A 12,142-nucleotide genomic window follows, 5' to 3' on the forward strand; every position below is an offset into this window, starting at 1 on the left:
TTGTTGTTTTTTGTGACATATTTACATCCATAAAACTTTGTCCACACCCAACAAAATGGCTCCACATTTTCACATATGATAAACTATGTAATTATGAATATATTCACTAAATAATTTCTTAGGTGTGGACATCCATTACTTTGCCAGAAATACCGGTAATACCAAAAAGGACAAAATGAACAAAATATCTCAACTGAATTTTGGTAAATTTCAAGTGATTCTTTTGTCTTTCTAATGCAAGAATTTTAAGAAGTCGGTTATGTATTTAAATCACCAAAATTACAATTAACACTTTTTACACTTGATGATTAATTTTTAATTGTATTTTAGGCCAATGAGAGCCTATAACAACCCTTCTCCTTTAGATAAATGGTAATGTATATACCTCTCCCTGAAGGATCGTCCAGCTATATTGTCACTATAAGAATTGAACACTTGGGCATACTTCTCATTACTCCATTCCACAACAGCCTGAAAAATACATCACAACCATTTAAGCTATTAGCTGCATGTGCAGGCAATAAATTTATACCTGTTAACCCTCATTAGAAAACTCCTACACAATCAAAGAAAAATTTAGCATCTCCCACATAAAAAATGCAAGTTTTGTTAGAGGTTTTTGGTTGAAATTACTAAAATTTCTGTTTTCATATCAAATATTTACAGTGTCAATGATGGCAGAGAATCTCCCACATGGACTTTTCCATAGGTTTAACAGGTATGTAATTAATAAGGGCAGATCTGGCGTATACCTCCCCCCTTTCCAATAAAATTTTGGGCTTTTTTTTTTTGTAATCTTGATTTTCCTCAAATTTTATCTCCAAAAGTATTCTTGCCTAACTTTGCCTTATACATGTAATTCTATAATTCTATCCCCTGTAGCTTGAAATCCTGGATCCATCCTTGTGTTTGTACCATGCAGCATGCATACAGTAGATTAATATTCTCTTTTTTCTGTGGTAAAAAAGAAAAGACTAAGCAAAATTTTTGGTATATGTACATCATTTTAATAAAAATTTGTTCATGAAATTTTTAGAAAGAATATGCTTAACAAATCAGTTTATATTCGATTTGAAGTTCATAATTTGATATAAAAAAATCTTCAGTAGAAAGGTAAGTACTTAGAATCTTGTGATCTTGAAATTGCCGTTACTACACATACATTCAAAATAGATCAAATCATAAAATATATCTACTCCATCATATTTTCTTTGCCACCTTGTGTATTTGATATTTTGATGTTAGCTAGCTCAGAACTACCCTGAAGCCAGTTCGAAGCAAACCATTGTAAAGCACTCAGCCAGAATTTTAGGGGGTTCAGATGATAGTTAATTTAACAAACTTTGCCTTCTTCATTTGTAATATTGTTTATTTAACCTCATTTTAAACACTTTTCATGCTGCAAAGAGTGGGTCATTCTATTCTCATTTTTGAAGTGAAGTCACATTTTAATTTGATCGGATAATGGAAGGAATTAAAATTGACTAGAACCATTCAAAACTGTCAAGTCCATCAGCTAAGATGAAAAAAATCCTTATTTTTCAGTTGTGAATATCATCATAATTAAAATGTCCTGGCTTATCTGTTTAATGATTGATTGATTGTTGGGGTTTAACACCCGAGCAGCAATATTTCAGCTACATTCAGGTGATACATGTACTTATCTGTTTAAAAGATCATTTTAAAGAAGATTTTTTAATAAATAAAGAAAACAGCTGCAAAAGAATTTTGGATAAGCTTTCAGGGTTCTACACTAGTCAACATAATTTACCTATGAAGCACCACCTTGCTATGTAAGTGCCCAGATATTCAAAAAGAGAATATTCTGTGCTTAAATAAGCTGAGCTAAAGGCAACTGATTATGGGTGGCCTCTCATTTTCAGTGTAACAGCACACTTTGATTTGATTGGACAGTTAAAAATCTAAATTGACTGGAAGCCATAGGAACTACTAAGTCCATTTGCCAAGACAGAAAAATCCATATTTTTCAATCATAAATATCTTCGAATACAGAAATTGTTATCTAAAATGCTATGAATGATCTGTTTAAAAGATTGCTAAAAGGAAGAGTTTTTATTAATAAACTGATAAAGAAGATAGCTTCTATATAATATGAATTAGCTTTTGGACTATAACATATGTTTACCAATGGCACCTATGAAGTTTCACCTGGCTACAACTCCTAGATTTCGAAATGCTCGGATGTTCGGAAAAAAATAATATACTACAAATCCATTTCCACCCCGGTCCCCTACATTGACGAAGATGTAAATGACTGTCGTACCTCTCCAAATGCAAATGACACCACAGTTATGAAAATAACCGTTCCAAATATCAGAAGTACCCCATATCGGTGTGAAAGAATGTCATAGGCTTGTTTCTGGACGATTTTTCTACAGTGGTCATCTCGCATTTTGGTCGCATTTGCCAAAGTGATCTACACTGTCATGCGAATCTCATGCCATTGAAAGCATTATCTGCTTCAGTTTATGAGTCAACTTCAAAATTTCACTGTATTATTGATGAATTATGTTAGGAACAGTGTTTTTATCTTTTCTGTTTGTCTTCACACGTTTTGAAGTCATGTGGGTGGATAAGGTTAGAAAATTTCCGAATGAACAAATCACGTGAAAATGCTAAGGGTTGCAACACAATCCCGATCTCATCGGTTGAAATTTGTACTTGTTAAGTGAAAACTTTAAATGGATTCATTAAGAAAACTCCACGGCAACTTTAATTCACATTGCCCTTTTATAGATCTGTTTTGTCTGGGACTAATAAAACATAAAAATGTAAATTTGTGTAAAATATCAAATAAATTATATATTTACGCCTCTGAATATACATGTATGTAATAAAAATGAAAAGCGAACAAAATCACATTTAATGGAAACGAAGGAAATTTAAAACAAGGAATAGCCTTACTAAAATAAAGCCGTATATGGACATCGTCGGAGACACATCATGTACGAACCTTTTAACGTTAACGGAAACAGTGGAGTTCCGACGATTCTTCGAAGAGCTTGCTAACCGCAAGCCTATTTTGTGAATTGTGTATCCTTCGTAAGTTAATTTGGTGTTGATCATGACTATTTCGAGAATATCGAGTCTTTTATATATCATTGCCTCTTTTATGATTTGGCGAAAATTGTATTCTTATTTCTACCCTTTAGTTAAGCTTGCTGCAGATTTCACTGCTATAACATTCATTTGGTTTCACTTTTGTAAATGATATAAAAAGAGTATGTTTTTCTATTAAAATTAATCCATACGAATTTAACTTATGACAGTAGTAGCTATTGGAAAATGAGAAGTAAAATGGAATAATTAAGTATTATCACACACTTTTCCATTACAAGCAGTAATTAACTATGTAGAACCAGGAAGTGTATATATGTATTAGAAATATAGTGTCCCTGGTAGAACCTTATAATTCACAGTGAAACATATCTATACCGAGCCCTTTTCGGACATAGATATATACGTCTCAGAATGTGACGACTCTATTCGCTACAATGCTCCATCGGATCAAATTGATACAAGGAAGATATGTAAACGTATAGAAAGATCTGAAAAAATCGCAACGATGTTAGAACTGTCAAATTTGCGATGCAAATTTTTGGTCGTTCCCTCCGCGGGATTCGAACTTGTACCGCTGTGATATCTATGGCAATACCGCCTGCACAAAGTCCACCGCCCTAGACCACTCGGCCAGCTAGGCTATATAAATATATAGCTTTCGCTGGCCGGGTCATTCCTCCTCGTAGGATTAATCTAGGGCTGTAACTTAGTACACGATGTATGGTAGTATATATATATTTTGTTTATATATTTTGTCGTTTTCACTATTGTAAATACGTTTACTTGTCTGGCTCTTGTTACTGAGAGATAAAATTCCACCTACTCCAGCATCACGCTATCTCGTTCTGTTCAGCGTATACATATAAATATATACACGTCGAAAACAAAACAAAAAAAAACAAAATAAATACAAATTAGTCATAATTTGCCAATGGAAACTAATATTTCTATAGAAATACTAAACTATATACTACAAATGAAGTACTAATTATAATATATAATATCACAAAACTTAAAATCAATGTTGAAAATGGTAATACATTATAAAGAACATACATCTATATAATAAGTAGTACAATCAGTTGGTAAACGTAAATACCCAGAATATAATAACTCAGCCAAGAACACTTGAAATAGCGGACTATTTGAGTATCGGATTTTCGGGGTGTCAGATTATTAAGGTATCGGATTATCGAGGTGTCGGACTATTGGGATGTCGGACTATCCGGGCGATCCCAAATTAAGGGCATAAAGAAAGTCACAGTCTTTTTGTGGGTGTTCAAATTTAAACAATCTACTCAAAATTAAATCTTTAATTAAGAGGGACGGATCCAGACACTTTGTAAAAGAGGGATGCCGGCCGGGGTTTCTCAAAAAAAGGGGATGCAGGGGCATTATCCCCATTTTTTTGTCACTTTTACACATGAAAATGACAAGTTTTCCAATAAAAGGGAGGATGCCAACCCCCTGCACACCTCTGAATTATGCTCCATAAACTTGCCACATATAAAATTAAACTTCTATACGGACCCGTCTGTATAATCTGGTTGTATGCGACCGAACATCACGATCTGCATCTGATGCTGCATTGCGTGTTGATGAATCAAATATGGTTAAAAAATTATCGTGCAAGTATGTCATAGCTGTTTCATTTTCATTGACGGAATCACAAATAGCTCTAGGGGTACATGATGTGGTCGTCAGGCCATATTACGTAAAACCCGGCAGCAAACCATAGTGGTGCATCATATTTGGAAAAATGCCATTTACCTCGTACGTTAAAGATCGCTTCTGTAGTATTCGATAGGAGTAAGAGCTTCGACTCCCCTACAGGAGGCTAAATTGCCCGACCCTTCCCACATCTCCCTTTTTCCAGTGACAATCTATGCTCGTTGACCCTATTATCCTTATGTCCCACATTTTTTCATCATTATTTCGTGTTCATTTTATCATCAATTTCATGTTCATCAAACACTCTTTGTCAACTGCTCATACTCATCACTACCTTATAGTCTATGCAATCACCATACTTGGCATGGGCGTAGTTTCTGATGTATTAGTACCGAGGCATGGGGTCGGGGGAAGGGGGCGCACTACCAGAAACTGTTGATATTTTGTGAACGGAGATACGTAATTTCGCACTCAAATGAGTAGTTAAAAACCTAGCTAGCAGAAAGTCTTTCTAAGAGTGTTTTAATAGCGCAAAATGAGTTACCCTATATGTTTTCCAATACAGCAATGCTTATCGCATCTACCTCACGGGCATCACAATTGAAAAAAAAAGGTCTATAATAGGGAAAAAATATAACCATACGTAAAAATCCACTGACAAAAACCAGACAGGGAAACAAACGCAATACAAGAGCATGAATCAACAAAAAAACACAAACGAAAAACAAAAGTAGATGAGCATCCCGAACTCCACTAAAATTAAATTCAAAACAAATCCTGAATTCAATCAAAATCGACAAAATAAAAATTCAAGGTAAAATACTGTAGGGGTCGTTATCCGGACAAACTGACGGATGGACGAACGGACGGACAGGGGTAAATAAATATTCCCCGGCATTTCGTCGCGGGGACATAAAAGGGAGATTTTGAATTGCTCCGATTCTATGTTAAGGAACCCAATACTAACTCTCGTGTGCCGAAAGCATTGCTGGAGGGATGGTTACAATTTCATGTATATCCGCGTTTTTGATACGAAGTCAAATTTAAACAAGCCTATCAGGCAAAACCGGGCCAGTGATATGTGTAGGGTGTCCATTAGAAGAATATAACCTAGACGGACATGGTCATCTGGAGCGGACGCTCTCGAAATCTTGCTTGGACAAGGACGAGGGACGCTGTAACGTCGATGTCAGTGTCAATTGTTTTTTTTTTCTGTTGTTTTTGTTTTTGGTTTTGGTTTTTTTTTTTCTTTTTTGTTTTTTTTTTCTGTTTTTACATTTTTTACATTGTGCCTTATTGTTATCAAATTCTACCTCAGGGGAGTTACACTGAAGATAAACGACGTTTAATTATACTGATATGAAGGACACTGATAAAAAGCGACCAAATTAAACATATGTATGCACATACCAAATAGTTAAAAGTGGTATACCGTGTGTTAGTGTTAGCTTACCATAAACGTTTTTCCCTCTTTTTACCGCAGGAGTTCGGTTGCCTCAATGGAAGCAACGCCCCTGCAGTACACATGTAGGTGTATACTGGGCGAAGACATGCCAGCCCGATCAAAACATAACGTTTTTGAAATGTTTTAGTACTTAATATGTCGTTGATACGAGAAACTGATGTGATTTTATATGGTACATTCTTACGTATATTCTACTGTAAACTGTAAGTCGTGAGTAATTATTACAATTATTTCAAAATTACGCTCGTTAAGGTTTGTCATAACATTATGCCAAATATGGGCTTTATTTCACCACAACTACAGACAAACCTATTCACTTTGGAAGAATTTTAAACATCGCTGGAGAGTGGCGGATCCGAGAGAGGGTCCAGGGGGTTGATACCCCCTTTTTATTGGAAAATTTGCTGGCACCCCTCCTTTTCAATGTGTCTGGATGGACCTTTTTTATTGAAAATCCAAATTAGTTTTAATTTTAATTTTAACAAAATAGGTCCAAAGGTAGCTACTTGGACTGTGTGGTTGTAGTGTTGTGAATTTAGGTTATTTGCTTCTTTATTAGATACATTTATTATTTTTTTCTAAATTTTACTCAGCATGCCAAAATTAACTAAGGGCAATGTTAATTAGTTTTCTGTTAAAATAATAAAATCTAAAATTTTTCAGTGCTGTTTTTTTTTTTCTAAATTTTACTCAGCATGCCAAAATTAACTACGGCCTAGTTAAGGTGAACTCTATTCAATAGAAGGTCAATAACCACCGAATCAAGTGTATCTCAGGTGTTTGTTTATTTTGTCATCTTCTACAGAATTCACAAAAGTCAGGTCAGTTTTTGAATACACAAAATGATTTAATTTTACATAAAATTAATGTAACATTCTCATATCTAGGGCATACTATGCCTAAAACAGGTTTGTAATCAGGGGGAATTTTGTGGAAAATTTGAGCCCATATTTGTCGAAAGGTACTGCTGAATCTTATTTTTCTAGTTTTATATCAACTATAGCGTCAAATAAACAAGCTACGAAAAGCTCAGTTCATATTCATGCCCGTGATTCGGGACGGGTCATATTTCTAATCATGGTATACAAAATGTATTCCGCATAGCCTATCGTTGTGTTTTGCATATTTCATCAAAATAGTATTTTTACGTATGGGATTGCAAACTAATCGATTTTATATACTTTTGTACCCATTTGAAATATTATGAAATCTCAGTGATGGATCCAGGTGGGTGCAGGGGGGTTAGCATTCTCATTTTATTGAAATATTAAAATGAAATTAAATTAAAATTAAAATATTTTATTGCTATTTTCATGTGTCAATTGACAAAAAATGGCAAATAATGTCCTAACACCTCCCTTTTTTCTGAGGAACTTCGACCCTGAAGCTATAGAATGAAAGAAAACGACAAAAATATAACTGGTAAAATGAATGAATATTTTATTATAGTTCAATTTGTTCTTAAAACAGAAATTACAGTTGGGGGGTGGGGGGGGGGACAGAAATTCCGGATAGGGTAGGCACTCCTGTGATTTTTTTTAATATAATAAAACAAGAAATCCGACCATGAGGTTTCACTCTATAAATAAGTCACTGTTGATAATTTTATGACAAACTATATATTAATACATCCAAACAAGAAAACCCAACAAAGTTTTCTTGTAAAAAGAATTTATTTTTTTAATTCCTTACAATATGAAAAGCCATGAAAAAGATAAATATTCTTTTAGATTTTGTAATAAAAATATGTAGCTATGGTAACATAGTAAAAAATCTATATACAGTATCAGTTTTCACGACAAGTTATGGGTATCTTTCTAAAATTACCTGTCAAAAGACAGGTTCTCTGACTATTGTATCAGGCACTTTAAAACTGCCAGGAAAAGCAAGCAGGCGTCAATGTATCCCATCCACCTCGACTCCGATTGGGCATGGCATTGTTGTAAAGAAACAACAAAAATTAAATATTCCGTTTTCTGCTATTTTTTTTTTTTGTTTTCATGGATTTAATTTTTAAAGTTAGTGCGAAATTTTTGTATTTGCGAAGATTTGTCAATGTAGCAATTATCGCTAAATGATGTAATACTTCAAAAAGTGTTATTATGACCCCTATCAAAAATATAGAATTGGTCATTGCCTAGTTTAACTGGGTAGTCTGTTCCTTTCTTCCACACTGTACACACCTGTATTTTTACGAGATGTAAATAAAGTTGCATACAGTGTACCCGGACTTTGCAATTATTACATCCATGCATGAATGCTCTACACAAAAACAGTATTTCCACCAAGTTTCAATTTTTATTGATTATTTTTTTCTTTGCAAGGGAAAAATCAAAATGACGAAAAATCAAACTGTATACATGTATATCAAATGCAAATTATAGAAAAGAGTAATCTAGGAAACCAAGGTTATAGCGGTAATCAAAAGAATGTAATCCAGGGACAAAGACGCGACATGGAAAACAGACATACACAACAAAGAACATAAAGTAACTAAAATCATACATACAAAGTAACAAAAGCAAACGAGCATTTCGGACTCCACTAATAACTAGGGGCATGGACCAGGTGCACCGGTAGGGTAAGCGTCTTCTGCTTTTCTAGAAACACTCAATAAATCAATGAATTACCTGTACTTTTTACACGAGTATTTGTTATTCCTATGCATTTTGTAGACAGACAAAAGAAGAATTATTTTTATGAAGATTCTTTTCCGTTATCGTTAATTTGTCATTTATATGTGCTCATCAAAATCAAGAGTAGAATTATACAAGCCTCCCATAAAAGATACTTGTACTTAAGAAAGAAATGTTAATAGTAGTACTGCCGGAGATGACGACTAGAAACAACCAGGTCTACCCCCTTTTGCTCGAAAAGTTTGGTAAACTTGAAATCACTGGAACGCGCCCTATTTTAGACAAGTCAGCGGCGCCTTCTTTCCCTTTTATCAGGATTTAGCAAATCACGTTTACATAGTTATGTCTATAAAATAGGAGCAAAAAATCTCTTTCATGCATCACAACCGAGATTGACAGACGCTACGGTTACGGTTGGTTTAACACTATGTTTGTAAATAAAGAGAAATGATGCATATAATCTTTTCCTTAGATTTCATTCAATATCGGGTATGTAAGTCTCGTCACGTGACTCCGTGGTTTCGTAAGATGTAACAGGGTGGCTTCGGGCAATATGCTTATCGGTACCCCCTGTGTACTAGAATGGTCTAGAATTGCTTTTTATATATCCGTATATATTTGTCTGAACAAATAAAAAGAAAACCTGTAAAGTACTCTATATGAACCTTCAAACGAAACAACAGACGACAGACCTTATATCAACAGTTAACGACGACAGTGTGTACCATAATGTTGCAGCATTCTAGACTAGTTCGTTCCACTGAGCTTTTTAAATGGCAATAAGACTCAAGACTTTATTAGTTTTCATATTTTATATACCAGAACATCAACATTTGTAAACAACAGTATAAATATTTCAAATTCAACATTGTACAAAGTTTGTGTAAATGTTTAAAAAATAGAAGTAATTTATGCAATAGCACTTTTCAAAAACAATACGGCTTTAAAATAGACAGCACTGGCAAGGTAAATAAAGAGGACGGACTAAAAAATTAACCCTAAAGAGGATGCACAGTGATGACGGACCTAAATTAGCTAAGTAAGCTTTATATTTTACTATTACTTCATTTTAGTCAGAATTTAGTTTGAATTTTAGCAAAGTTTAAATCAAACTATCTACGTTTTCAAAACAACATTTCGATAGATATGAATCAAGTTTCCAAAAGTTAGTAAGGAATTAGAAGAATTTATATATATCCCATGATCTATGAAACATACTTTGTAAAGCAATTTATAAGTCAACATTTAGACTATATGTAAATCTTATATCAAACTTGTTTTGGTACAGAAGTAAAATTGGCTCTTCAAAATTTTAGTCTAAAAAGACAATCATTTAAAATGAACAATACCTACAAGTAATTGTTAAATAGGACTATCAAACCCGCTAAACAGTATTGAAATATATCTGACAAACGAGAGTAAAATTCACTTTACCATGTGTATTAAGGGGAGATAATAATGAAAAATTAGCCAAAACCGTCACAGTAAGAATGGGTCCTAGTCTACCATTCAAATGTATGGAGATTCGTCATTAACATAGCATTGAGTTCAATATTAAAAGCGAAGTATCATTTTTGGGTAAAAATACTGATTAAAAATGACAATTATCAAGTTCTAAGAGATAAAAATGTTTAGAATAGCATAAAATAGAAGATTTTGCTTTGTGAAGCAGCGTTTAAATTTCCCGGAAGTACACACTAAAATGCATATCGGTCTTCGGTTCTACACCGGAAATTCCGGAAGGGAAACTGAAACTAGAACGAGACTTACAAACCCTATAAAGATACAAATAATAATAAATTATTCTAAAGGATGTACGTGTATAAAGATGAGCAGCTGCTGTATGAGTGTGCGGAAATTAGATTAACTACGTTAAAATATTAAATTGACTGTACGCGTCTACATGTATAATATGGTTTAAATGAAACTCAGTCTGGTTAAAAATCATTATATTATGATTTTATTCTCATTCGTAGATTGTATAGTTTAAAATGCCTCGTTAGGGTGCACACGGTCGTATTAAGAGTTTGTTATGTAGAAAATTGAGCGAAATTTTTAAAGTACACTATTTTTACATTTGAGTATCACTTTTAAAAGCGCTGTAGTAATTCGCATAAGCCTGACATTTTTTTTTCCTATCAAGAAGGGTGGGGTAAGATTTTGGGCCTGAAATCGAATACAGAGATCTCGTGATAGCGTCTTCGATGGGACTGTTGAAGGCCATTGCTTTGATTGATCCCAAACCGAGTCAGACGAGACTGTAAAGGAAGTAGTCATATGCACTGTATGAAGACGATATGATGTTAAGCTGGTCCTGAGTTAATAAAAGATATGCTAGGCTGGCGATAAATGTCGTCTTGTTGTCTGTTGACAAGTTAAAGTCTAGCAAAATAAAGCCTCGATAAGTGTCTGTACAGTACAAATCAGGTCCTATGAGATAGGATTTTTTTTTATTTTGTTTTGGTTTTTTTTTTTTAACTTTTTTGAAAAGAAAATTCGTAGTTTTTATCTATTGAACCCATAAAAGCCTTGCTACGCATTTCTGATCCGTTTCTATTCATATTATATAATTGAGAAAAACAAGGGTATGTATAAAAAAGACTATATCCTGTCCTCGAGTGCCTGTGGTTACAGAGTTACAGTTGTTCTTTGTGTATTTATCAAAAACAAGTGCATTGTATTCCAAAAGTAATAAAATCCTTTATCGGTATCTGATCGTAGAAAGGGATTTTGGACCCTCTCCTTTTGATTGTTATTTGCAAAATTTTGCAATCGCCTTTTATAGCCTGGAATCCTCTTTTTGGTAGATACATGTATCTGGAGCCTGTTAAACAAAAATATCCTTGGTGCATTTTGCTTCTTGTGATGTGAAGCCTAATCTCCATAATGATTTCTAAATATACCCCTATCTTGTGAAAACACTGGGATTTCCCATGCTATTTATAGACCCTTCACTTCCGGTGACCAGTACTGCACTGCAGGCACGAGACCGCAATTAATTTTCAAGTGCATTTCAATATACACATTGGAGTAGATTAAAAAAATTCCACCGGTGCAAACTGAATAAAACTTCTCTGGCCTAAAGATATGTACAAACAGGATTTTATATATAAATTGTAGAAAATTTTACCATCATTTTCTGAAATCAATCCATATAATTTGGAGATGGGGTAAACATGACAAATGAACTGAGTTAGAAGTCCTAAATTTTAACCTTCTTCCACTGAACCAAATCACAACTTTTAGTCAGAATTGATTAATGAAAAAAAATCCCATGTAATTTTAACCT

General features: G+C 33.9%; 2 protein-coding genes across 3 annotated transcripts in view; one reads left to right on the forward strand and one right to left on the reverse strand.

Annotated features, from left to right (window-relative positions):
- LOC148610571 (N-acetylglucosamine-1-phosphotransferase subunits alpha/beta-like) overlaps window positions 1–2,602 on the reverse strand; it is a 63,519-nt gene extending 60,917 nt beyond the window's left edge. Inside the window, exons 1-2 of the mRNA XM_088595714.1 lie at window positions 2,285–2,602; window positions 386–471 (exon numbers count right to left, since the gene is read on the reverse strand). Of these exons, the coding sequence (XP_088451840.1) occupies window positions 386–471; window positions 2,285–2,413 (215 nt within the window). The 5' untranslated portion in view covers window positions 2,414–2,602. The remainder of the gene's footprint in view (window positions 1–385; window positions 472–2,284) is intronic.
- Window positions 1–12,142, forward strand: part of LOC148610574 (uncharacterized) — a 44,302-nt gene that overhangs the window by 15,981 nt on the left and 16,179 nt on the right. Inside the window, exon 1 of one of the 2 annotated variants that reach the window (XM_088595718.1) lies at window positions 5,856–6,420. The exons of the other annotated variant lie outside the window; for it this stretch is intronic. The gene's annotated coding sequence lies outside the window, so the exon portion shown is untranslated. Of the gene's footprint in view, window positions 1–5,855; window positions 6,421–12,142 lie in introns of those variants that run through there. 2 annotated transcript variants of the gene reach the window in all.

This window comes from Perna viridis, chromosome 8 (assembly GCF_037379345.1).
Source record: "Perna viridis isolate PV_CMFRI_1.1 ecotype Kerala chromosome 8, ASM3737934v1, whole genome shotgun sequence".
NCBI lineage: Eukaryota > Metazoa > Mollusca > Bivalvia > Mytilida > Mytilidae > Perna > Perna viridis.